Raw genomic sequence first — 25518 nt, 5'->3', positions numbered from 1 at the left:
TATGACCAGTGTCACAGGCACACGCACAGTAAGAGTGAGTGCAGTATGACCAGTGTCACAGGCACACGCACAGTAAGACTGAGTGCAGTATGACCAGTGTCACAGGTACACGCACAGTAAGAGTGAGTGCAGTATGACCAGTGTCACAGGCACACGCACAGTAAGAGTGAGTGCAGTATGACCAGTGTCACAGGCACACGCACTGTAAGACTGAGTGCAGTATGACCAGTGTCACAGGTACACGCACTGTAAGAGTGAGTGCAGTATGACCAGTGTCACAGGCACACGCACAGTAAGACTGAGTGCAGTATGACCAGTGTCACAGGCACAGGCACAGTAAGACTGAGTGCAGTACGACCAGTGTCACAGGCACACGCACAGTAAGACTGAGTGCAGTATGACCAGTGTCACAGGGTCACGCACAGTAAGACTGAGTGCAGTATGACCAGTGTCACAGGTACACGCACAGTAAGAGTGAGTGCAGTACGACCAGTGTCACAGGCACACGCACAGTAAGACTGAGTGCAGTATGACCAGTGTCACAGGGTCACGCACAGTAAGACTGAGTGCAGTATGACCAGTGTCACAGGTACACGCACAGTAAGAGTGAGTGCAGTACGACCAGTGTCACAGGCACACGCACAGTAAGACTGAGTGCAGTATGACCAGTGTCACAGGGTCACGCACAGTAAGACTGAGTGCAGTACGACCAGTGTCACAGGCACACGCACAGTAAGACTGAGTGCAGTACGACCAGTGTCACAGGGTCACGCACAGTAAGACTGAGTGCAGTACGACCAGTGTCACAGGCACACGCACGGTAAGAGTGAGTGCAGTATGACCAGTGTCACAGGCACACGCACGGTAAGACTGAGTGCAGTATGACCAGTGTCACAGGCACACGCACAGTAAGACTGAGTGCAGTATGACCAGTGTCACAGGTACACGCACAGTAAGAGTGAGTGCAGTATGACCAGTGTCACAGGCACACGCACGGTAAGACTGAGTGCAGTATGACCAGTGTCACAGGCACACGCACAGTAAGACTGAGTGCAGTATGACCAGTGTCACAGGTACACGCACAGTAAGAGTGAGTGCAGTATGACCAGTGTCGCAGGCACACGCACAGTAAGACTGAGTGCAGTACGAACAGTGTCATAGGGTCCCGCGCAGTAAGACTCAGTGCAGTACGACCAGTGTCACAGGGTCACGCGCAGTAAGACTGTGTGCGGTATGACCAGTGTGTCACAGGGTCACGCGCAGTAAGACTGTGTGCGGTATGACCAGTGTCGCAGGCACGCACAAATTAAAAAGCCAAAACCAAACCCGTTGCCGTGGAGTTGATTCGGACTCATAGTGACTCCACAGAACAGAAGCGAACTGCTCCATAGGGTTTCCAAGGAGCGGCTGGTGGATTCCAACCGTCAACCTTTCAGTTGGAGTTAGCAGCCAAAGGCTTAACCACTTCGCCATCAGGGTCCCAGGCACAAATAAAAAGGCACAGACTACAGACATTAAAATGGAGGGGAAGGACAGGAGTGGGGGTGGGGCGATGAAAAGAGAGAGGCGAGGCTGCAAAGGCCAGCAGGCGCCTAATAGGCCCTGCGGAGCTGAGACCTCATCCCGAGGGCACCGGGAAGCCGCAGGAAGCTTGGCTCAGGCTGACCGGACACCTGGCTCTGCAGACCCCCAGGTACACAGACATGGCGTCCAGGAGGACTGCGTCTTCCCCTGGCCTGCTTTCCTATTGTTCTTCCTATTGGCAAGGTGAAAGGTGAGCACACCTCTGCCTTTTCCATTTACATACCTGTGGCAGAGGAGGGCCCTCACCGTCATCTCCACCCCAGATGCAGTCCCCCCAACCTGGAGGAGGGCTCAATGGAATCCTGAGGGCCGGGCCAGTCACCGCCAGGATTCATCTAGGAGGGTTCGAGAAGAACCCAGAATGCAGCGGGAGGAGGGCTGGGAGGGGGAGGGTCAGGATCCCAGGAAGGCTCCCTGGAGGAGGTGGTGCAAGCGGAGCCCTTAAAGGCGGTGGGATTCTGGTAAGGAGGTAGCAAAAAGGCTTTCCTAGTGAGAGGAGCGCTTGCAGCAAAGGCGTGAGAGTGGGACAACCCGGGAAACGCGCGAAGGGTAGGATCAAGTTAGGGAGAGGGCAGGAGGGTGGCCCGGGGTCCAGGACTCGACGCGGGGCCTGGACGCACCGCGCACAGGAGCAGGCTGGCCCCGGATAAGAAGGCCTTGGGCCATTTTAAGTAGCCAGGATTTGGCCAGAAGGAACTAGGCTTTTTTTTTTTTTTTTTTTTGAGACGATGGGGCGGGGTTGGCGGTGGGGACCGGGGAGCCTGGGTCCTAGGACCCCTGGCTCAGGGCTGCTGTCGGAGAAGGGTCTCTGGGCCATAGGCAGAGGTCAGGCCCACGGACGAGCCGCCACCCCCTACCCACACACCCTAGGCTCTTCTCCAGTTTGAGAGGAATCTGAGGGTGGGTGGCAGGGTGGGAGCGGGGGAGGGAAGGTTTAGACCCGACGGTAGTAAACCGCCTCGGGCGGGGTGGGGGCGGGGAGCCTTCGGAAGCCCGGGCTCCGCGCCCATCTCGAGGCGTGGCGTGTAAGGATGCTCCGCGCTGCTCGGCGCCTCAGTCTACCCGTCTGTAAACTGGGGCGGCGGGGCGAGGTGGGGTCTTTACGACCCGGCTCTGCCGGCTTGGACGGTCGGCGACTGCGCGGACCCGGGCGGGCCAGGGGCGGGGAGGGAGCGGCGGGCGCCGGCGGCGGGTCAGAGTCCGCCGGGGGCGGCGGCGCTGGGCCGGGCCGGGCCGGGCCGGGCGGGGAGGCGGCGGCGCCTCCGGGGCGGGGCGGGCGGGCGTGCGTCAGCCGAGCGAGCCCCGGAGTTTTCCACTGACGAGGGGGGCGGAGCGCGGGCGGGGCCGGGCAGCCAGCCTCCCGCCGCCGGACGCCGAGCCCGGGCACTCGAGCGACGGCGCTGGGCCGAGCGCACAGGGGATCGCGGCGCGGGGCGCCGGGCCGGGACGCTGGAACCGCAGGTGAGCGCGGGAGCCCGGGCCGGGGAGCGCGGGGTCGCAGGTGAGCGCGGGAGCCGGGGCCGGGGCGCTGGGGGGCGCCGGGGCGCTGGGGGGCGGCCCGCGCGGATGGCACTGCCCCTGCGCCCCCCGAGCGGACGCCGGCCGTGCCCCGTGCGCCCCGCCCCACGGTGCGGTGGTCCAGCCGGCGCGGGTCTGCGCGCAGCGGCCGGAGCGCGGGGCCGGGAGCCGCGGAGGCGGGGGTCGCAGGCTCCCCGCGCCCCTCCCGCCCGGCCGCGGTTACCCCGACAAGTCGCGGCGCCCCAGTTCGGAGCGGGCGGCGGCCGAGGCGGGGTGGGCGCGGGCGGCGGGGCGCGCGCGTCCGCGGGCGCGTTTCCTTTTGACCCAGTTGCCTGAGAACTTTTCAGAAGTTCCTCGCGTGGCCGGAGCAGGTGACACTGGTCGCCTTCCTCCTTGGGCTCCTCCCGGGGGCGGGCGCCGGGGCCGCGGCGTGTGCCCGGCTGGGCGGGGGTCAGGGAGGCCGTGAGCCAGAGGAGGCGCCGGAGTCCCGGCCCCGGGCGGGCGGAGGGGTTGTGTCGTGCTCACCTGTTCGTCAGCCACCGTCACAGGAGGCCACCGCCGTGAGTCACGGGCGCAGCCACACGGGCGCAGCCACACGCTGCCCGCGGGCGCACGTCGCGCCCTCCCACGCGCTCCCGCGCCCTCCCCGGCACGTACTTCCTCTCGGTCCTCAGTTTCCCTTCCCCGGAGGCTTGTTCGTGGGCACACGCCGCTGTGGAGATGCCGCACGACAGCAACAGTCAACACTTAGTCACTCCCGCTTCCCGACACAATCGCACAGCCAGAGCCCACACTCGGGACACCAGAGGGTCCCTCCCCCTGCCCACCCGACACCCCCGCTCAGATTCTCACAGCCCTCCGGAGCCTGACTCCTCACCTGGCCCCCCTAAGTCCTGGACGTCCCTGCCCTTCAGTCTCCACCTCCAGCGGTCACCCCTCCCCGTCTCCCTGTCTCAGCACTGTCACCTCACTTGGATCTAGCAGGCAGGCTCGCCGGTCACACCCCCTGCAGCCCCAGTGCTGAGCAATCTTTTAAAAATGCAAATCTGGTATCGTCACTCCTACTGAAACCTCCTGGCTTCCCAAGCCCTCTGCCGGCCTCCCTCAGCCCCTCTCAGGGGGTCCCTTACCTCTCCCTCCACGGCCCCTCCTCAGGCCCTTCACACCTGCTGTGCCTGCTGTCTGGGGCTCTTCCCACATCCCTCCCTCAGACAGGTGTGCCGTCACCCCCCCGAGTTACTAATGGGATCTGTAGCTCTGCACCCCTGTGCACTGGTTTCAAGAGGGTCCCCTGCTGTGTCTCTTGCTCCCTGTAGCCCAGGTGCCTGGTGCAGTGCTGGCCTGGTGGGTCTCAGTGAATGACTGACTGGGTGAAGGACAGGGAGCCAGGAGGCCCACACTGTGGGGGTGCAGTCACTGAGGTGCAGTTTCCCTTCTGAGGAGCTGGCACCCCGTGTAGCCAGCAGACATTGTCACATACCCTGTGCCAGACCCTGGGGGCCAAGGCTGAGGAACAGTCCCCTCCCGGTCAGTTTCAGGGGGAGGGGTTGGGGAGGGGTGTGCCAGGCTTCCTGTCAGCCTCTCTGGCAGCTCAGGCTGTTTTCCATCCAGCCCCAGTGGGGGCCAGAGGTGCTCAGAGATGCCCTCCCCTTTTGGGAAACAGTTCCTGAGGGCTTGGGCTCCTGTGACCCCAGGTGTGTGGGGGACTGCCCCTGGACAGGCACACTCTCCAGATTCCTGGAGGAGGTTGGAGGCAGCTGAAGATACCCCTCTCCCCGTCTTCAGCCCTGGCTGGGGGCTGGGCATTGCTGGGATGGGCAGGGATCTGGAGAATGCCTCCCCTGCCAAACAGCTGGCGGTGGGACCTGAACTGTGGCTGCTTGGTGCCCAGGGGCGAGGTGGCCTTCCCTGATTCACAGCGTGGGGCCTGAGGGTGTAGGTGTGGGGAGTCCTGGTCTGTGGGCCCTGTGTGTGGTGGTGGGAGGGGGCCTGATTTCCAGGGTCTGGTGAGATCAGGCACAAGCCTCCGGGGCTCCTTGGGGGTGTGGTATTCCTGTCTGAACCAGCTCCTGGGAATTGCTTTTCCTTCCTCCCAGACCCCAGGAGGGGGCCGTGTTCTCCCTGGGAACTGTGCCGTCATGGTCAGGATCTTGATTCCTGGGTAGCTGCTGGGTGCCCCTCCCCCGCCCTCTGACTCACGGTCTGACACTTTTCTTGGACCATTTTCACTATCTTTCATGCCTTTTTCTGAGTTGGCCTCTCCTTGTCTCTGGTTCAGTCTTTTTGTCCTGTCCTCTGCCCCTTGCCTCTGGATTCCCAGGTGGGACAGAGGAACGTGAGATTCAGGGGTTCTTCTCCCTCCACCTCCCGAGGAGTATCGGGGAGAAGAAAATGTCTCATTCCTTTTGAGGTCTGCAGATCCTGCCGGGGGTTCCCTGTGGCTCTGGTTCCTTGTCTTCAGCCTTGGAGGTTATAATCGCCTCACCTTAAGTTCTCATCTGCCCATTTGAGAGGCGTACCGCCAGGGTCTGGCTTGAATCTGCTAGAAGCTTCCCTGTGTCTGCAGCGTTGGAGATTATAACCTCCTCACCTTGAGTTCTCATCTGGTGGGCATCTGAGAGGCACACCGCCAGGGTCTGGCTTGAAGCTGCCTCCTTGACTTCTCTCTCCATCTGTTCACCTTGGGGCAACTGGAAGCCTCCTGAGATGCTGACAACATCTGCCTGCAGACTGCGTTTGCCTCTCCCACTCCTAGAGCCCCCCCTTTGGAGCACCAGTCATGTTCAAACCCTCTGGCACAGAGGGGTGCGCGTATGGCCCCCTCCTTGATTTAACTGCGGCTGGAGCAGGAGAAGGTCACACTGACCAGTCACCCCAGACACCTCACGTGGTCTACGTGTTGATACATGATACGTGCTGCCTGCTCTCTGTCCTCTGATGTTCATTGAGTGCGTTCTCTATGCCAGACTCTGGGCTAGGCGCTGGGCGCAGCTGGGCGCGACGAGGGCCAAGCAGAGAAGCCTGGAGCCTGGCGTGAGGGAGACGGTCATGAGGCAGGTGCAGTGTGGTGTGACAGGGCTGTGATGGGGAGTCCCAGAGCCTGGTGGGGGCCCAGAGAGGCATCCAGTGGGGGAGGGGGTGCTGCACTGAGGCCCTCCTGGAGACAACTTCTGGAGGACCAGTGAACAAACAAAAACCATTGCCGTTGAGTCGATTCCGACTCATAGTGACCCGACAGGACAGAGCAGAACTGCCCCGGGAGGTTTCCAAGGCTGTAATCTTTGCAGAAGCAGACTGCCACATCTTTCTTCCACAGAGCCGCTGATGGGCTCGAACGGCTATCATTTCCGTTAACAGCTGAGCGCTTTAACCACTTTGCCACCAGGGTTCCTTGAAGGGCCAGTAGGGATTTGTTTTTGTAGGGGACGAGTCTAGGGTTGTTCCAGGCAAACCCCAGGAGGTGAGTGGGGGCGTGAGAGACAAGCTCAGTGGAGCACAGAATACGACAGGGTTGGGGACGAAGGTCTTGCATGATGAGACCGGCAGAGGCAGGGCCCAGGCCGGCTTCAGTCTCTCGCAGAATCCTGAGGCAGTGCTTCTAAGCCGGGGTGGCAGGTAGGTCTGTGTTTAATGACCTCACTCTGGCTGCAGGTGAAAACTGGCTGGGGGACGGGCAGGGGCAGAGGCCTTGGGGACAGAAGCATGATAAGGGTAATAAAGTCCAGATTAAAGGTGAGGTGCCTGAAATACATGAAGCATACCGTACAGCTCGGTAACCTCCACCGAGATCGATGCAGAGCATTTCCAGCCCCCAGAGGATTCCCCCTGACTCCCCAGTGCTCAGGTGACCACCATCCTGACTGTCATCACCGATGGATCTTGCCTTTTCATGAACTTCATTCAGATATATTCTCGGGCCTGGCTTCTTCCGCTCAGTGTGGTGTGTCTGTAAGATGAGCCCGTGCTGTGTGTATCCAGGAGCTCATTCTTGCTTTCCCTTTTCCGTTCTTTTTATTGGTACAACGTAGAATCAGACTAACGCTCACTGAGCACTCTGCTGTCCAGAAAACTTGACATGCATTGGTTCATGTGAGCCTCCCGGCCCTATGAGGTTTTAAGACAAAGAACTGGAGACACAGAGAGGTTAAGTAACTTGCCTGGGATGACCCAGCTGATTAGGAGCCAAGCCAGGGATCAGACTTGGGCAGTGTGGTCTGGAGCCAAGGTTCCACGGTGTATCCTGAGCTGTGTCTGGCCTGTGCGGATTGAATGAGCTGATAATACTCGAGGGCTGGGTGGCAGGAGCTGGAGGAGGAGTTGAGGATGACTGCAGGTTTCTGGTGTGAGTGAGTGGGTGGGCGGTGCCGTTACTAAGACAGTGAACACAGGAAGAGGGACAGATGGCGTGGGGGGTGGGGATCAGAGACGAGGGGTTCGATTTGGGGCCTGTGGAATTTTCTGTTTCTAGGGGACAGCCAGGTGCAGATGCCGAGTAGGATTTGGTTCTGGGGATCTGCGGGGTGGGTGGCGGTCATTCAGCACCCTGGAGATGGGTCTGGAGCTTGGGAATGGCTGGGGTCTCCCAGAGGGACTGTGGTGAGGGGCAGCCTGCGGGATGCAGTTTGTCCATGTGTGTTTATGTCTGTCATTGTGGTCTGTCAGCATGTGCGTGTGTGTGCGCGCGTGTGTGCACACACACTTGGGTCCCGAGTTCTCCATCTCCGGGAGAGCCTGCACGTCAGTCAGCTGGGGTCTGGGTTGTTTTTGTTTGTGGTTTAACCCTGGGAGGCAGGGGGCATGGCAAGACCGAGAAACAACCCACTGAGAAGCCCCCGGAAGCACCTGTGTGTTCTGTTCCCCCAGGCCCGGGGCGGGAGGTTCTCTCACTTCTCTCAGGCTGGCCTGGGGGGAGGCTGCAGTCATTTGACAGCACACCCTGTAGGATCCAGGTTAGGGACTTCGCGGGGGGCTGGGGAAAGGGGTGTTAGGAAGAGACACCTGAGTAGGGGGAGACCAGGACAGCCTTCTGGTTGGTTTTTCCTGTTCTCTGTGTTTCCTGTGATGGCATTGAGGGGGAGGGGCTCCCCAGCACTGGAGCCTCTGTGTGCCTGTTTCCCCTTCCTCCTGGTGACCTCCCAGGGGCCCAGGCCTTTGTGTGGCAGGACCAGGCAGCAGATAGCTATACTCAAGCTCGAAGCCATGAATCCCTGAGGATGTCGGCGCTGCCCCAAGCAGGGCAGGAGACTTTTACTTGCTGTGGCATTTAGGAGGAGGGGCCCCGAGTGCCCTGCACTGGAGTGAGGCAGCCAGCTGCAGGGGTCTGCTAGTTGGCTGCAGCCCCTCAGGCCTGAGACCCTCATACAGGGACGTTACAGTATTGTGTTCTGGGCTCCAGGTCACCAAGCTGCGGCCAGGAGGGACATGGGATGTTGTCTTGGATGGTCAGTTTTCCTGGAAGGTTTTTGTTTTAAGGGAAAAAATAAGTTTTCCATAAGCGATTAATTCCAGCAAACAGGGCGAGACACTGGAGCAGAAGGCAAAATGTATGTGAATTTTTAAGATCAAACGGGAGACGTGAGATGCAGAGCTGGAGCGGCTCAGGGTCACATTAGCAGGCCTGGAGGCAGGGGACTTCTCTCCTGTGGGGTGGGGATTTCTGAGGGAAAGTCTGACAAGCACCATCCCAGTGAGCAGAGGAGGAGCTTGGGAAAGTCCTAACTCTGGGAATCGCCCGTGGTCAGCGTGAAAGCCAGCCTGGTTCCTGGGGTGCCGGGTCAGCCTGGCCTGGTGTGAGCACCTGCAGGGCTACGTGTGCCGGGCTTGTGCGTGGGTGGGTGTGCAGGAGAAGAGGAGGAGGACGCAGGGGCTCTGTGAGGCCGTGCAGACCGTAGGCTCACAGACGGCCGCGTACACACAAAGGCACACAGATGTGAGCTAGCGTGAATCACCCGGCCGGTGAGTCAGCCCCCAGGATTCCTGTCGGGGAAGGCGGGAGGCCGGGTGGAGATCTGTCAGCCCATCTGTCTGTCTGTCTGCCTCCTGCCCCTGCCGGCCGACCTGTGTGTATGTGCAGCTGGGTTGTAGGAGGGAGTGGGGAAAGGAGCCTGGTGGGTTCCTGGGCGGACTTTTGGGCAGAGGTGGTGGTGGCCCTTAAATAGCAGGACGTGGGCTTGGACTTGAAGGTGGAGGGAGGGCAGTGCTCGTCCACGTGGAGCACCACGGGTGGGTGCTGGGGGCGAGGGAGGGCTGTGGGACACCCTGGAGGGTACCGGGAGTGAATAACAGGGCTGAGAGCCACCTCCTGCCCCGAGTCCACGCCTGCTGCTCCCGGCTGGCCACTTAGAGCTTTCCTGTTCCCTCTCCAGGCTGTCTGTCTCCAGACCCTAGAGCACCCCAGCGCCACCATGACTGGGCTGCTGAAGAGGAAATTTGACCACCTGGATGAGGACTCTTCCTCCTCCTCTTCCTCCTCTGGGTGCCGCTCTCCTTCTTGCTCTGCAAGTTCTTCGGCCTCCCCTGCCTGGGACTCGGACGAGGAGGGCCCCTGGGATCAGACACCCCTGCCTTACCGTGACTTCTGTGGCTCCCAGAATTTCACCCGTGAGTCTTACCTGCCTTGGCCAACTACCTGGGGACCCCCACACCCCACCTGAAAGGAGGAGTTGGGAGACTCTTGATCAAGCCATCCCTGCCCCTGGAGGTCCTGACCCCAGAGCTGCAGCTGCCCTGCTTGCCTCACCTTGTGTGCCCTGTTCGGAGTGCTTGGGGCCCACCTCCATTCAGTTCTGACCTTGGAACTCCCTGCTTTAAAGTAATGACACAGCTGGAGCTCCCTGAGTAGCCCTGCAGGGCCTCCCACCCTGCCCCTCCCTTCTGTTCCAGTTTCCATTCCCCAGCCTGCTCCCTCTACTCCTGCAAACCCAGCTGCTGAGCTCCGTGCCCCAGGCTTCCCTGCCTGCGGCCTGTGCGGCCAGTCAGTCCTTCTCCCGTCAAAGTACTGTTCAGCTTGGCCTGCGCAGAGTGAGACGGGGTTTTCTCTCAGTTATTTTCAAGCTTGCGTAATTCTGATCCCAAACTGACAAGGAGCGCCCTGGAACAGTGTTTCTCAGCCTTCTGTTCCATTATCTGCCCTTCCTGAGCCTTTTTAGACATTTTTCCTAATCACCCACCCCCACCAAAAAAATTTAATAACACAGATAGGCTGTCCATCTCTTTACGTATTGTATGCATATCTGTGCTTTATTTCTAAAAAATACTGTTTTTTTTTTTTTGCCCCCCTCAAGGGCCAGTTTTGCCCCCACTGAATGCACGCCCTAAAACAAACCAACATAAAAACGGTAGCTGCCCTAACTTCAGAACACAGACGTAAAAGTCATAAATGGAGCCTTAGCTCACAGCATCTAACAGTACGTTGACTAAGCTACTGTCGGTTTTTTCTGTAAACACCAGGATGTTAGGAAACCCAGTTATATCGTTTGCCAAACGACTGTGTCAGGAGAGGAAAAAAGATGAGAGCTGCTAAAACACAGAAAGAATATTTGATAAAATGTAATATCCTTTCTAGATAAAACCCATGGAAAGATAGGATAAGTGAATTCTACCTCAACATGATTTAAAAAAAAAAAAAGTATGTCTCAACCCAAAAGCTGGCGTTATAATTAATGAGGGAATACTGGCGGCATTCCCACTGGGTCAGGAACAAGACCAGGATGCTGTCACCACTGCTGGGGGAGTGCTGGCCAACTCAATTAGCAAAGACGGTAGGACTTGTATGTATTGGAGGGAGGCAGGCTCGACTGCCATTATTTGCAGATGGCTGCCTATCTGATGAATTCAAGAACATAAAAGAAATACTTTAATAAGGGAATTTACTCAGGTAGCTGGGTACAAAATATCATATATAAAGAACCTCTACAAATCAATTAAAAAAAAACCACACAAACCTGCTGTCAAGTCGATTCTGACTTATAGCGACCCTATCAGACAGAGTAGAACTGCCCCACAGGGTTTCCAGGGAGTGGCTGGTGGGTTCGAACTGCCAACCTTTTGGTTAGCAGCTGAGCTTTCAACTACTGTGCCACCAGGGCTCCAATAAAGAAAGGAAGGAAAGATGCTTCATCTTAGAAGTACTCTCATTTAGACTAGTAAACAGCAAGCCAGTACAGACATAGGTGTTGGTTCAGTTTTACCAGCTCAGGTCTCAGCCATGCTGGCTCCTAAATTTGGATCCATTTCTTTTTTCATTGTCGGGGAGGGGGCTATGAGAAGAGGCTCAGGACTTCCTTCTGGGAAGTGCCTCCTTGCCTCACAGAGCGCTAACTCCTACCCCTTCCCTGCCTGTCTTCCAGCCCCGTCCATCTTGAAACGGGCTCCCCGGGCGCGCCCAGGCCGTGTTGCCTTCGATGGCATCACCGTCTTCTACTTCCCTCGGTGCCAGGGCTTCACTAGCGTGCCCAGCCGTGGCGGCTGCACGCTGGGCATGGCCCCGCACCACAGCGCCTGCCGCCGCTTCTCCTTGGCCGAGTTCACGCAGGAGCAGGCCCTGGCTCGGCGAGAGAAGCTCCGTCTGCGCCTGAAGGAGGAGAAGCTGGAGGCACTGAGATGGAAGGTAGGACCCTCTCTATGGCCTGTACTTGGGTAGCTCCTGAGGGGATCCTGAGCGGGGGCTAGCAGCAGGGTTGGGTGCCGATTTGCTCACTGTTGGGGCCAGTGACGGACTTAACTGGGGTCTGTTGCCTGGATATCTGCAGACACAGGGGCAGGATAAAAGGGCTCGTGTCTGCTGCAGGGGCTGAGGGCTTGGTGCCTGATTGCCGTGCTGGGGAGAGGGGTATGGCATTGATGCGACCCTGGGGGTCTGTGTCTGCCTGACCAGGGGCAGGGTTTGTCCATGAGCTAGAGGTGGCCGTGGACAGATCTCCGCAGATGCCCTGAGGGCAGTGTCCTTGGCAGTCCATTCACTGCTGTGCCCACAGTGGCCAACACAGAAGCACCTGGGGATGTTGGCTGAGTGTCCGATGGCTGTGGAGACTATATACCTGTCTGGGCCTCTCACGTCCCTCCTCTCCCATGAGTGCAGCTTTCAGCGACTGGGGTGCCTGAGGCGGAGGCAGGCCTGCCGCTCACGGTGGACACCATCGACGACGCATCTGTGGAGGAGGACTTGGCAGTGGCCGTGGAAGGCGGCCAGTTGGAGGAAGGGACCTTCCTCCAGCCCTACCCAGCCCGGTGCCGGCAGGCGCTGCTGCGGGCTGCAGGTGTGCGGAGGATCAACCGCGAGGAGAAGCGGGAGCTGCAGGCGTTGCGCCGTTCCCGGGAAGACTGTGGCTGTCGTTGTGACAAGGTCTGTGACCCCGAGACCTGCAGCTGCAGCCTGGAGGGCATCAAGTGCCAGGTATGGGACCGGACCAGGCTGGGAGGGGGCGAGCCTGAGCCTGGGGGCTTCTCTGGGCTCCGTGGAATCCTTACTTGGTCTCTCCTCTGCAGGTGGACCACACATCGTTCCCGTGTGGTTGCTGCAGGGAGGGTTGTGAGAACCCCAAGGGCCGGGTGGAGTTTAATCAGGCCCGAGTTCAGACCCACTTCATCCACACGCTCACCCGCCTGCAGCTGGAGCAGGGGGCCGAGAGCCTCGTGGAGCTGGAGGCCCCCACGTGGGGCAGCGCCCCCAGCCCTGGTGAGCAGGCCCTGGCCCCCGCGTTCTCGCTGGCTGAGCCCCCGACGAGCAGCGAGCTGGGTGACAACAGCTGCAGCAACAACATGACTGATTCCTCCACTGCATCCTCCCTGGCGTCGGGCGCCAGTGAGGCCCCCAGTGGCCCTGCCCACCCGGCCCTGCCCAGCCCTGGCGTCCAGCCTGGCGTGGATGATGACAAACTGGTGCAGAGCCTGAGCTTCAGTGACTCAGACCTTGGCAGGGAGGAGGAGGAGGAGGAGGAGGAGGAAGGGGGCGTGGGGAGCCTGGACAACCTGAGCTGCTTCCACCCGGCTGACATCTTTGGTACCGGTGACCTGGGTGGACTGGCCAGCTGGGCCCACAGCTATTCTGGCTCTGGCCTCACGCTGGGCGTCCTGGATGAGAACGCCAACCTGGATGCCAGCTGTTTCCTCAACGGTGGCCCTGAAGGGTCAAAAGAAGCAAGCCTCCCTGGCACCCCAGGGCTGGCCAGCACGGACGCCGGCCAGAGCAGCTCCGTGGACCTGAGCTTGTCTTCCTGCGACTCCTTTGAGCTATTCCAGGGCCTGCCGGACTATAGTCTGGGGCCCCTCTACACCTCCCGGAAGTTGTCTGATGGCCTGGACACCCTCGAGACACCCTTCCTCCCCTTCCCTGGCTTCTCTCCGCCCAGGGACACAGCCACTTGCTTCCTGGAGTCCTTCATGGGCTCTTCTGAGCCAGCTGAGGAGGTCCACACTCCCTTCCTCGACGGCCAGTTTGAGGACACTGCCCTGGCGTCTCTGATGGAGCCGGTGCCTGTGTGAGGAGGGGGCCTTTTCCTGGCCCTCAGAGCGCTGCTGCTGCTGCTGCTTTGTGATTTGGGGGTTCCCTGGGGCCTGTATGTAACGGTCTGGGGGCACTCCTGGTTTTTGTGCAACACTCTGGATTTATTTATTTTTCTAATTCTCTGTGCTGAGGAGCGGGCCGGGCGTAGGGTCTTCCCTTTCCAGCCTCCTACCCACACGGTACTCTTCCGAGCGCCACAGGGTGTGCAGGAAGAGAAGGCCTGGCTCCCCTGGAGCCTTGCAGACTCCTTTTCGTCTTTGTGTGATGTTTGTCCATCCGAAGATGGTGAGATGGGGCTGGGATCGGCCACCGGCGGCTTCTCCTGCTGCCCCGAGCCCTGGAGGGTGGGCAAATCCTTTGGACTGTGAAGACTAATTTATTTCTGTAATTTATTTGGAGACAGGTGGTGTTGGCCTCTTCTCGGGTCAGTGTGGGGCACAGACCCTGTCAGGTACTTTTGCCATGTAGACCTGTAGCCCATGCCTGGCACTGCAGGTGAGCCCTGCCTGGGCTGGGCTTTGGTGCAGACCAGGTGTGCATTTGAGCCCAGTGATTGACTCTCAGCTACCTGGTTCCTGGATGGCTAAGCATGCAGGGCTGACCAGGGACAGCCTGGACCAGGGGAGGGGCTGGGCTGGGCTGGCCGACCCAACCCTTCCTGTGCTACCCAGCCCCTTTGCTTCCTGTCCTCTGCCCCATCCCCCTTCCCAAAGGCCACAGCCTTTATTTCAGCTCCCTTGATGTTGGAAGGGGAAGCAGGAAGCCCAGAGAGGGCAAGGGGCTTGCCTCAGGACACACGGCATGCCCCTGACTACTATCTCAGGTCTTTCTGGGCACCACACTCTGGCCGGGGCCACTTGCCCATGCCCTGGGGCCAGCTGGCAAGGGGAGGGCTGGCTCCGTAGGGCTTTTATGCCCTTTGCCCATGTTGAGTTTTGCATCATAACTTCTACACTGTCCCCGAGTGCTGGAACTATAATTTACTCATTCTCCTTTGTGTCTGTGCCAAGAAGCCCAGGCTCTGGGCCTGCCCGTTTTCCTCCTCCCCAGCGCCCTTGCCCAGGAGGCCTCACCAGGCTGCGTGCTTGTGGGAACACCTTGTACCTGAACTTACAGGTACCAGTAAAGAGCCTCTATTTTTAACAGTGTGGCCTGATTTGTGGGATGGGGAGCAGGGGGTACCCCCTCTGGAGGCTTGGGGAAGGAGGGGGCGTCAGGCCCCTGAGGTTGTGTTGGGGTGGGAGCTGGGGACACACACAGGGGGGCTCCTTCCAGGCCAGTCATCTTGGAGGCCGCAGGCTGGCTGAGAGGCTACGCAGGCAGATGGAGTCTTCCCTTTGCTGGAAGGGGGAGAGAGGAAGACAGCTGTCCTCTTTAGGATTAACCCATTCCTCACCAGTGGTGGCTGGCATCAGTGGCAAGGCAGTCTCCTGGGGTGGGTGGGGGCTCCCCCCTCCCTCCCCACTCACCCACACTGAGAGTTGGGGCCTGGCCCAGGGTACAGTGACCTGCCCCAGGTGGGGGCCTGGCATTGGCCTCAGCAGCTGTGCTGCCTGGAGGCCCCAGCACCGGAAGCCTGCACCAGCCAGACCCGTCTGACCTGTCCCCTGCCAGGCGCCTGGCTGCAGACCAGCAAGAGCAGACACACCCTGCTCTGGGGAGCCCCAGTGTGGGGGCCGAGGAGAAAGGCTGACCTCCCCTCTGAAGGTAATAATGGTGTATGCTGGGAGGCTGCAGGGGAACTTCTTGGAGGGGGACCAAAAGAGCTGGCTTGAGTCTCCTTTTCTTCCTCTAATTCTGCCTCTGCTGGAAGCCCCTTATCTCTATATGGAAGATGGCCTGTGGGCTGAGAGCTGGGGCCCAGAGTGTTGAGTTCAAATCCCAGCTCTTCCACTACCCACTCTGCAAGTAACACTGCTCACCTCATACACTTGCTGAGTCTATACACACAGGGTGCCTGGAACATACGAGCCCTGCCTGTGTGTGCGTGTGTATGCGTGCGCGCGTATGTAACTTCCATCCTGCCTTCATGTTTCTGCCTCTTTCTATTCGTCCATCCTTTCTTTTTGCTGTTCTTCTCACCTTTAGGTCTCTGCCTCCTGCCTCTGGACAAGGCCACAGGCCACACGGTCAGTAGTAATTAGAGGGCTGGTGGCTGGCATCTGGCCTATGGTGGGAGACACGTCCCTGACGCGCTCGGTCAGGGCAGGGGTGGAGGGCCATGGTCTCCGTCCTCGCTGGTCCCTGGGGACCCTTTGTAGAGACTGCTTCAGCATGCATGGTCTAAAACCTGGGTCTCTCCAAGGGCTCTAGGGTCTCTCTAACCAGCCTGGAGTCTGTGTGGCAGCCCCTAGCAGCTCTAGAGCCTTGGCTGGAAGCCCCTACAGCTCCACCCCAAGGACGCACAGCCCATGGCTGGACTGAGGCCTGCCTTCGCCCCTTCTTGGGCAACTGATTCACTGCTTGGCTTTCTGTTTTTGTTTTTTTTTTTGAGATAAAAAGACAACTTACTTAGGTTTTGCAGCAGCATTCTGCATACCTCAGACAGATCCACCTCTCAACACAGCCCTCCCCAAGAAGCTGGGCTGTAAAGCAGGGGGACTGGGTTTTCCCACAGGAAGGGTGACAGTAACTGGGTGCACGTGACCAGCAGTGTGCTACAAGAACAAGGTGCAGCAGCCATCAAGGATAACTCGTTTAGTTCTAAAAGGACCCTCACCTGTTCACTGTTCCCAAACCTGAGTCATTGGACTTGTCTTGAAAAAGCTGCCCTATCTGCATTCTACCCATCTCTGTATTTTTCTTCAAATTGATCCTATCAATATGCTTAAAAGTTAGACCCAACCTATTTGATAAACCCAAGACCAAATCAAACCCACTGCCGTCAAGCCAATTCGGACTCATAGCGACCTTACAGGACAGAGCAGAACCGCCCCATAGGGTTTCCAAGGAGCAGCTGGTGGACTCCAACTGCCAACATTCTGGTTAGCAGCCAAGCTCTTAACCACTGGGCCACCGGGGCTCCAACAGTATTCACAAATTCATGAGCTTGTGCTACTTATTTTTTCCTCTATTATATAAAAAATGATAGATGAACACGTCAAAATTAAACTTAAAAAATGTTTGCTGTATATCCCTAGCAGGCATTTGTGCCATGATTTGGGAACACCAGGTCTAGTTTACATCCTGCCACAGACGGGGACACTGGGAGCCAGAGGGGCGGCTCACACTGGGAGATCCTAGGCCTCCTGACTCCGAGTTCAGAGATCCTTGCCCTGAGACTCGGCTGACCCCATTACTGCTGTCCTGAAAACAGGAAGACAGGTACCAGACGCATAGCAAAGGTGACCTCTGTTACCCCCTTGCCCGCTACAATTAACATTACCCACCTAGATCGGGCCGCTGTGTTTGCCCCCTTAGGTGTTAAAAGGGTTCTGGAGGATGAATTCATTGGCCTGTGTATTTTACAAAAGCTGAAGTGGGGATTGCCTTCCTTGGAAAGTGTTTCCCTGAACCAGGCAAGGGTAATCAGGTTCACCCCAAACCGGTGAGGACCAGCGGCTGCCAGGGGAGGGAGGAGGCAAGGAACTGAGGGAGGGAGGGACAATGGCCCTTGCGACCTGCAGGATGAGGGGCGGGCGCTCTCACACAGGCCCTTCTGCTGCTGGCCCTCCTGTCCATCCTGTCGGGGGGGCCCCCTGCCAGGGAGGACAGCCCAGTGGGGAGGAGCAGTTGCTTCTCCAGCTGCAGGATGCTGGGACCAGACAGAAGAGCAGAGGCCTTTACAGCTGATATAACCGTTCTAAAAGAGCTGTAGGGTACTTTGTTTTTTTAAAACTACCAGACCACGAGGAGCCCCCTCTTCTCTCTCACAGAGTCTGCAATAAATAGGTGAAAACAGAGCCCATCAGAATGTGCCCATGAGCCCAGCAGAAGCTAAGCTGGTCCATTTCTTCCTCCCCCAGAGCAAAATGACTTTTTGTGCCTTTAAAACAAAGTTTGGGATGACCCTTAGTCCAGAAGACGCAGGATTCAAAACAAACCACACGTAACACAGGTATGGGGAAGAATACGGCATTTTTGGAATCCCTCCTCCACTGCCCCCACCTCCCACCCCCTCTGTGACACTTTTGTGGGTTGATGGTCTCCACCCCAGCCCCCGCCATGACCCCCAGAGGCTGGTGGGCCTCCTGGCCACTGACCACAGCTAGAACCTCAACGATCCTTGGGCCTTTTCCAAAATTTCCTCTCTGATCTTGGGGTAGTTGGGGTACTCCTGGAGAACCTGGGACAAGGACAGAGGGCGTGCGGCATCAAGGCGGGGTCTGCGCCACCATCCTCTCCATGCCCTCCAGCCAACGTGGTGGCTTACGCTGTGGCAGACTTCAACGGCCTCCACGAATCTCTTGTCCTTCAGGTAGTTGAAAGCAAGTTTGAAGCCTGTCCAGAGGCAAGGAGAACAGAAACGGTAGCTCCCTGATGACCTGAGAACCTCTCTGCTTCCTGGGCAGCTGAGGTACAGGCCCTGAGTTCTGGTGTCAGGGTGGGGGCCCTGGTGCCCACCTCCCTCCCACACCTACCCACTCGCATCCTGGCTGTGACTTACCCACGGAGGGGTGGGCGTGATGGCTGTACTTCCAGGCCAGCTCGTAGTTGGTGGCTGCATCCTTGTATGAGTGCTCCTTCTCCATGATAAAACCCATGTACTCGTAGGCTTTGCTGCAAGACTGCAGGGAAAGCCCGTCAGCCCCTGTGGAGGCTGAGCCCTGTCCAGTCCCTAGGTCCAGCATCCAGTCCCTAGCCCCCAGCGACGGGCAGGGCAGAGCAGGGTGAGGGATGGGGGTGAGGTGCCCAGAGCCAAACCACTCAGGGTACCCAGAAAGCTCCTGCTGGACCTGCCCTGTCACCCCCACACATGAGTGATCACTCCCCTGCCCACCCCTCCTTTTGTACCTCTCCCCTTCCTCTGGCATTCTGGCCGGGTGAGTGCCCCCTTGACTCCTGCAAGTCTGTCTACACAAGAAGACGCCCATCTCTCTCCCAATCCTGTGTTCTCCCCCTGGGTGTGCCCTGTGCACCTCTGGCCTGGTCCTCACCAGTGCCCCCTGCCGTACAGGTCCGCCCTTCTCACCTCTTCCCGTGTCTCCTCTTCTCCCCTACCACCCTGCATAGCACGACTCTCCCGCCCCACTCCTGGCGACCCCCAACTAGGTGTCCCCACCTCCTCCACCCCACACCCCATCTCCTCGTGGCGCACCCTGAGCTGGCGTCCCCACCTCCTCCACCCACAACCCCATCTTCTTGTGGTGCCCCCGGAACCAGTGTCCCCACCTCCTCCACCCACCACCCCATCTCCTCGTGGCACCCCCCCAGCCCCTCACCTTGTTGTACTGCACGCAGCGCTGCAGCAGTTCTGAGGCGAGGTCGAACTTGCCGCTCTGGCAGTAAATGTCGGCCAGCAGGAGCCAGCTCTTCTCCAGGTCCTCAGCCTGGGACAGCGTCCAGGGGGCCTTGAACTGGCGCTTCAGCTGCGTGCGCGCCTTGGGGATCTGCTTTAGCAGCGCGTAGGACTGCGCCACGGCCAGCAGGGCGGGGACGCTGTCTTTCTGCACACGGGGTGGGAAGCAGGCGTCGGTGGCCGGGCCCTTGGCCTCTACCCTGCCGCCCCTGTCCCATTGAGCCGGCGCACCTCGGCCCGGGCTATCTCGATGAAGGTGCCCAGCGCCGCCTCCACGTTAGCTTTCTCCCTGGTAGCCATCAGACACTGGCCCTGCAGGAGCTGCAGCTGGGCCTGGCCGGAGGCCGAGTGCGGGTAGTATTCACGCAGCAGCTTCTCCGCCGTGCGCACACCGTGCTGCTCTGATTCCTTCTTATCCGTGGAGCTGTGGGCGTCTGCTGCTGAGCTAAGGGGCCCAGCAGCCTGCACCCTCCGTGCCCAGGGCCCCACCCTGCCCCGGCCGGCCAGCAGAGTCCTTACGTGCTCTCAGCCACCAGGTTCTGGAACGCCTCTCCACCCACGATGTCCTTGTCAGGGTTCAGACAGATCTGTACCATGTGGTAGGTGGCCATCTGGCCCCAAGTGCTGTCCCTGCGTGCCTTGTTCAGGAACTTCAGGGCTTCGTTGGGCTGTCCTACATGCCTGTAGTGGCCCAGAGAAACACCAAGAAATCAAGTAGGGAAACTGAGGCCCAGAGAGTGCAAGGGCAGGAGGGGCCACTCTATGAGTGCGTGAGGAGCAGGAGCTCACCTCTGGGTCCTGAAAGCAGGACTGCTGCTCCCCTAGCACCGACCAAGAAGGAGCCCTGGTGGCAGAGTGATAAAGCGCTCGGCTGCTAACCAAAAGGACAGTGGCTCAAACCCACAAGTTGCTGAGCGCAAAAGATGTGGAGTCAGCTTCCACAATGATTTTCAGCCTGGGAAAGCCTACAGCAAACTTCTCCCCCGTCCTGTAGGCTCGCTATGAGTGGGAACGGGCTTGACAGCAGTAGGTTTTAGAGCACACACCCAGCCCTCAACTCACCAGCAGTATATCCCTCTGCAGTAGTTGAACCCTGGCTCCAAGGGCACACGGCTGGACACCTTCTTGGCCAGTTCAAAGAAGGTGGGGGCTGCTTCAAGCTTGCCACTTCTTCGTAGAAGATCGATTAATTTATTCAGTACTGGGAAATTATCTAAAATGATAAAAGAGCAGAAATCGCTAGGCTATAATGGCCAATAGCTGCATCAGTTGGGGGTGCTGTGGCCTGGCAAGAGCACCCGAGACATTGCCCATCTGAGCAGAACAGGGACGCTCCAGGGCTGCCTCATGGGCTGGTGTTGACAGAATAATAACACTAATGTTTGAAAATTGTAATAAGCACAACTATAGCGCTTATTAACTACAGTAATTACACAAGGAGGTAGTATTACTGTCCCCATTATACAGACAAGGAAACTGAGGCATAGGGAAGTTTGCTAAATGATCTGCCAAGGTTGCACAGTTAGGAGATGGCAGACTGGGCTCAGATCCAGGCAGCCTGACTGCAGGACCCAAAATCCTAGCCACTTTGATCTGCTGACGCCATGGGTGGGGGGGGGGCGGGGGGGGGCGGGGGGGCGGGGGCGGGGAGACTATGCCCTTGGGCCAGCCCAAGCCTCCTATTTGGCCCCTTCCTGAGCAAGAATGAGTGGTTTTATGCTGCAGTGAGTGGGAATGGAGCTAATACCAGGGGAGGATTCTGAGTCCCCTCCAGGTAGCTATAACTTCAGGACTACATTGAGCCCCAGTGGCTGTGATCTGGGGACAGACACTGGGTATAGAGGCAAGCACAGCCCTGTCAGGAACTGGCCCCTTGGGCTCGGGAAGGGCCAGCGCGTTCCATCAAGTCTTTCTCAGTTTCCTGCCTCTATGGGAACAGTCAGGGAGGAAGCGGAGAGCAGCTGGTGCTAGGTGGGAACGGAGGCAGTCGATCTCCAAATGGGCAAGTTACCTGGTGTTTTCTCCAGGACCTGGTGGTAGAGATTGATGGCAGCTCCATAATTCTGTTTTCTGAACATCAGGTCAGCCATCATCTATCGGAACACATACAATGCTCCAGAATTCCTGACGGCAGCGTGCAAGGGTGTGCATGGTGGCTACAGGGTAGGGTGTAGGGGGAGGAAGGGGGGAGAAAAAGACTCCCAGGGCAGCCCCCCTGGGCCCTGGAGCAGCTGCTACAGGAGGAGCCTGAGGGTCCCTTGGACCCTCACTCAGAAGGTGGGACCTGTGGGGCGGGGGTGGGGTGAGAATGAGAGCAGGAAGCTAAGGCCACGGGGAGAGGCCAATGGGGCCTCTTGACAGCTTGTAGAGCAGCCCCCCACCCCACATCTGAGCACTCCAACTCCAAGAGTAGAAGTAGAGATGGGGCTCCCCTGCCCTTCTCCTAGGCTCCCCTGCTCTGCTCCTGGGGCTCCCTTCCTATGCTTTGCAGGGGCTCCTCTCCTCTGTTCCTGGGGCTCCCCTCCTGTGCTCCTGGGCTCCCCTCCTGTGCTCTTGGGCTCCCTTCCTCTGCTCCTGGGCTCCCTTCCTCTGCTCCTGGGGCTCCCTTGCTCTCCTCCTGGGGCTCCCCTCCTCTACTCCTGGGGGTCCCCTCCTCTACTCCTGGGCTCCCCTCCTCTGCTCCTAGGGCTCCCCTACTCTGCTCCTAGGGCTACCCTACTCTGCTCCTGGGGCAGTCCTGGAGGAGGGCAGATGACAGGAAGGAGAACAGAGCCAAGGAGCTTTCTCCACACACTTCCTGAAGCTCCTGGAACCTGTCCCGCCCTCGGCTTCACTGACGGTAGGTGTGGCTTCCCTTGGACTGAGGCGACCTCACCCCTCCCCTTAGAAGGGAGGGGGTGTTGCTGCCCCCTGCTGGCCTGCCCACCCCTCCCAGGAAAGGGCAGCTGTCCAGCCAGTGTGTTCTCTGCTTGGGGGCAGTGGGGGTCTGTGAGGGATCAGGGTAGCAGGGACTTTGGGGAGTGTAAGAGGAGGGCCTGGGCCTTGTACCACGGAGGCGGCTTCGTGGTTCTGCTCAGTCTGCAGGAGGATGGCACAGTGCTGTTCACACAAGTCCAGGTGCCCCTGGAGCAGGTAAAGGCGCGCCAGCTCCAACATCACCTGGACAAGGCAGATACAGTGCACTGACCCAGGTGCCCTGCAGCAGGTAGGGGTGCACCAGCTCCAACATCACCTGGACAAGGTGGATACAGTGCACTGACTCAGCTGCCCTGGGGCAGGTAGGGGTGCGCCAGCTCCAACATCACCTGGACAAGGCAGATACACTGACCCAGGTGCCCCTGGAGCAGGTATGGGTGTGCCAACTCCAACATCACCTGGACAAGGTGGACACAGTGCACTGACCCAGGTGCTCCTGGAGCAGGTAGGGATGCGCCAGCTCCAACATCACCTGGACAAGGCAGATACGGTGCACTGACCCAGGTGCCCTGGAGCAGGTAGGGGTGTACCAGCTCCAACATCACCTGGACAAGGTGGATACACTGACCCAGGTGCCCCTGGAGCAGATAGGGTTGTGCCAGCTCCAACATCACCTGGACAAGGTGGATACAGTGCACTTACCCAGGTGCCCCTGGAGCAGATAGGGGTATGCCAGCTCCAACATCACCTGGACAAGATGGATATGGTGCACTGACCCAGGTGCCCTGGAGCAGGTAGGGGTGCGCCAGCTCCCACATCACCTGGACAAGGTGGATACGGTGCACTGACCCACGTGCCCTTGAAGCAGGTAGGGGTGTGCCAACTCCAACATCGCCTAGACAAGGTGGATACGGTGCACTGACCCAGGTGCCCCTGAAGCAGGTAGAGGTGTGCCAACTCCAACATTGCCTAGACAAGGTGGATACAGTACACTGACCCAGGTGCCCTGGAGCAGGTAAAGCCACACCAGCTCCAACACCATCTGGGACAGGCAGATACAGCGCACTAACCAAGGAGCATCATGGGGAGTCCCAGAGATTGTGCATGACGCCTCTTTTTTCTCCATGTCCCATTTCTATTGGCTCTGCCTTCAAAACAGGTCCTGAGTCCCCCCAGAATCTCTGCCTCTCCCCTGCTCCCCCCAGTACTCCAGCTAGACCTCTGAAAGTCAGGACCTGGCTAACTTGACTCATCCTTCAGCTTCAGCTCTGGCTCACCTCCTCTGGGAAGCCCTCTATAGCCCAGACTTGGGCAGGGGCCGTTTCTCTGAGCCCCATTGTGCCCTATGCCCACATGCAGTACATGTGGAATACTGTCAGAACGGCCTGTTTACGGTCAATTTCCCCTTGCCTGAGGGCAGTGTGTGAGCAGGGACCATGTCTTGCCCCACCGTGTCTCCAAAGCCTAGTCCAGGAACTGGCACCTGTTAGAAATCTGCCGGATGAGTGAGCAATTAAATGAATGAACAGGTCGTTCACTAAGCTGTTCATCTCCTCTCTTAGTCTGATCCCCAGTTGCTGCCCACATCACAGCTCTGCACCTCCTTGGAGACTCAGCCTGGGCTTCATGCCAGAGGAGCCCCTGGCGGTCACAGCCTTGTCACCTCCCGGCCTCTAAGAGGGACCCGAAAACATCAGACTAACATGGCTTCCAGCAGTATCCTCCCCACCCAGCCCTTAAATGGCTGTCCGAAGTGGCATTTCCCAGCCCGATTCCTCAGGCTGTGGCATGTGAGGGCCTGGGGTCAGCTGGAGCAGGCTCTCCACCTGGGGGGCTGCTGCTGGCTCACCCCATACCCCTTCTGCCTGTAGCTCCTCAGAGAGGCACAGAGAAGGAGCTGGCCCCTGGCCCCAGCCAGGGAGCTCAGCAAGGCATGTGCCCAGAGAGAGCGAGCGAGCAGGCCACCCACCTTGTTGTCAGTGGGCGAGTAGGAGAGGGCATCCTTGTAAGCCCGCACTGCGCTGGCATACTCCTTCTCTGTGAGGTAGTGCTCCCCAAACTGGATGCAGATGGAGGCTGCCAGCTGCTTCTGGGAGGGGATCATTTCTGGTTGCTCCAGGGGAACCCGCTTCAGAATCCGAGACTGGAGGTCCAAGGCCTTGGGAAACCATAAGATTGTGACCTGCTGGATCTCAGGCCAGCCCACAGAAGGTCTCTACGTTCTGATTTCGGGGCCAGCAGTGTCAGAAAGGACATCTCAAGTGCCCCGGACAAATCTGGGTCACTCTGGACAAGGCCACTGCAGAGTGCACAGGGTGGGGAGCTGGCAGTCTTGGGGGCAGAAGCAGAAGCAGAGGCAGGCAAACAAAACCCTCCATTGTGCGTTATCCATTTACTGGCTGCCATGTGCCCTGAGGTACAGTGTCTAATGTGCTCTGGCTGCCCTGCCAGCTAGAACACGCACAGTAGGTGCTCAACGCAGGTTATATTTTGTGGATGCACGTTTCTGAATATGATGCCCTGTTGGGAATCTGAGGCAGCCCCCACACATATCCACAACCCCGAATGACCAAGTGTGTAAGTAGAGAACCTTGGGGCAAGAGGCAAGGACGACGCCGGGGGTGAGTGATCCGAAGTAGGCAAAAAACAGCACTCGGCTCCCCAAGGGCCCTGCATGCCAAGCACCTGTCATGTACATACCTTGTTCAGAGTTTCCATCACATCTTCTTTTTGATAACTCTTGTAAACCTTTGCCAGCAGAAGTAGGCACTTGACATCATTCATCATGGATGGGATGTCCCTGACTGCAAAATGGAAACTCAAGGCAGTGTTCTTTGGTGCGGGGACGGCTCGGGCCGGGAGAGGGCAGGCCCAGGACCCCAGCCAACGGCCGTTCTGCACGAGGACAGATAGCTGGCAGGCTGCCTGCCCCCAGCGCGGCGAGCGAGTTACGGGGCCGCCTCACCGAAGTCACGCTCCAGGGCCTGCTTCAGAACTTTCTCTGCCTTGGTGAACTTCTTTAACTTCAGAAGCAGTTCAGCCAGATCGCAGCACAGAAAGTCCTGCCCGCTGATCTTCTGGGCAGCCTCGTAATAATTAATTGCCTTGGTGCAAACGAGAGGGACTGGCATCAGGTCTGGCGCCCAGCGAAGCATGCGTGCTGTGCCTAAGTGCCTGATACCAGGTCGCCCTCGCGGCCACAGCACCTGCGTGCCCCTCCAGAACTCTAAGATGAAAGAGCCTCTCAGCGGACCCCGGATGCCTCTGATGGAGCAGGGTTGGGAGAGCTGCTGACTCCCCGCCTTGGTATGCCATTCAGCTGGGAGCTGGGAGCTGGGAGCTGGGGTGGGGGCTGGGAAGCCACTCTCCTCCCATCCAGACCCTCCCACACATGTACCCTCCCTCCACCCTCTTCCCCCACAGCCTGACCTTGTTGTACTGATGGGTCTTCACATAGGCTTGCCCAATCCTGCTGACCAGGGAGGCGTCATTTGGGTTTTTTCTATATGCCTCGTCATAGACCTCCAGGGCCTTCTCA

At 58.7% G+C, this 25518-nt stretch overlaps 2 protein-coding genes across 6 annotated transcripts in view; one reads left to right on the top strand and one right to left on the bottom strand.

The window, feature by feature from the left end:
* Nucleotides 1-2939: 2939 nt before the first annotated feature.
* CSRNP1 (cysteine and serine rich nuclear protein 1) lies at nt 2940-14749 on the top strand. 3 transcript variants are annotated; one of them, XM_064277513.1, is made up of 5 exons: nt 2940-3045; nt 9468-9702; nt 11451-11710; nt 12182-12496; nt 12589-14749. In XM_064277513.1, the coding sequence occupies exons 2-5, from the start codon at nt 9507-9509 to the stop codon at nt 13582-13584; spliced, it is 1767 nt and encodes a 588-aa protein (XP_064133583.1). In that variant the 5' UTR covers nt 2940-3045; nt 9468-9506; the 3' UTR covers nt 13585-14749. The 3 variants fall into 3 exon arrangements, with proteins under 3 accessions (XP_064133583.1, XP_064133584.1, XP_064133585.1); XM_064277514.1 differs by lacking the exon at nt 2940-3045 and adding an exon at nt 7553-9057; XM_064277515.1 differs by lacking the exon at nt 2940-3045 and adding an exon at nt 10386-10508 and having other exon boundaries at nt 9589-9702.
* Nucleotides 14750-17729: 2980 nt separating this feature from the next.
* TTC21A (tetratricopeptide repeat domain 21A) overlaps nt 17730-25518 on the bottom strand; it is a 47988-nt gene continuing 40199 nt past the window's right edge. For 2 of the 3 annotated variants that reach the window (XM_064277506.1, XM_064277507.1), the window contains 13 exons: nt 25410-25518; nt 24946-25084; nt 24681-24784; nt 23950-24138; nt 22113-22223; nt 21076-21157; nt 20127-20277; nt 19584-19745; nt 19296-19488; nt 18988-19212; nt 18213-18333; nt 17979-18046; nt 17730-17891 (listed from right to left, as the gene is read on the bottom strand). The exon at nt 25410-25518 is cut by the window's right edge and continues 2 nt beyond it. In XM_064277506.1, the coding sequence (XP_064133576.1) occupies nt 17814-17891; nt 17979-18046; nt 18213-18333; nt 18988-19212; nt 19296-19488; nt 19584-19745; nt 20127-20277; nt 21076-21157; nt 22113-22223; nt 23950-24138; nt 24681-24784; nt 24946-25084; nt 25410-25518 (1732 nt within the window). In that variant the 3' untranslated portion in view covers nt 17730-17813. Of the gene's footprint in view, nt 17892-17978; nt 18047-18212; nt 18334-18987; nt 19213-19295; nt 19489-19583; nt 19746-20126; nt 20278-21075; nt 21158-22112; nt 22224-23949; nt 24139-24680; nt 24785-24945; nt 25085-25409 lie in introns of those variants that run through there. The other variant, XM_064277508.1, reaches the window with a different exon arrangement.

This window comes from Loxodonta africana, chromosome 27, assembly GCF_030014295.1.
Source record: "Loxodonta africana isolate mLoxAfr1 chromosome 27, mLoxAfr1.hap2, whole genome shotgun sequence".
In the NCBI taxonomy this organism is placed as follows: Eukaryota; Metazoa; Chordata; class Mammalia; order Proboscidea; family Elephantidae; genus Loxodonta; species Loxodonta africana.
This window is presented reverse-complemented; position numbering and strand designations above follow the sequence as displayed.

Bases quoted from the DNA above. Each gene is read 5' to 3' on its own strand.
- CSRNP1 (XM_064277513.1), top strand. From the start codon at position 9,507: ATGACTGGGCTGCTGAAGAGGAAATTTGACCACCTGGATGAGGACTCT. The intron at 11,711-12,181 runs GTAGGACCCTCT...CCATGAGTGCAG, and splicing joins TGGAGGCACTGAGATGGAAG to CTTTCAGCGACTGGGGTGCC. The intron at 12,497-12,588 runs GTATGGGACCGG...TCTCCTCTGCAG, and splicing joins TGGAGGGCATCAAGTGCCAG to GTGGACCACACATCGTTCCC.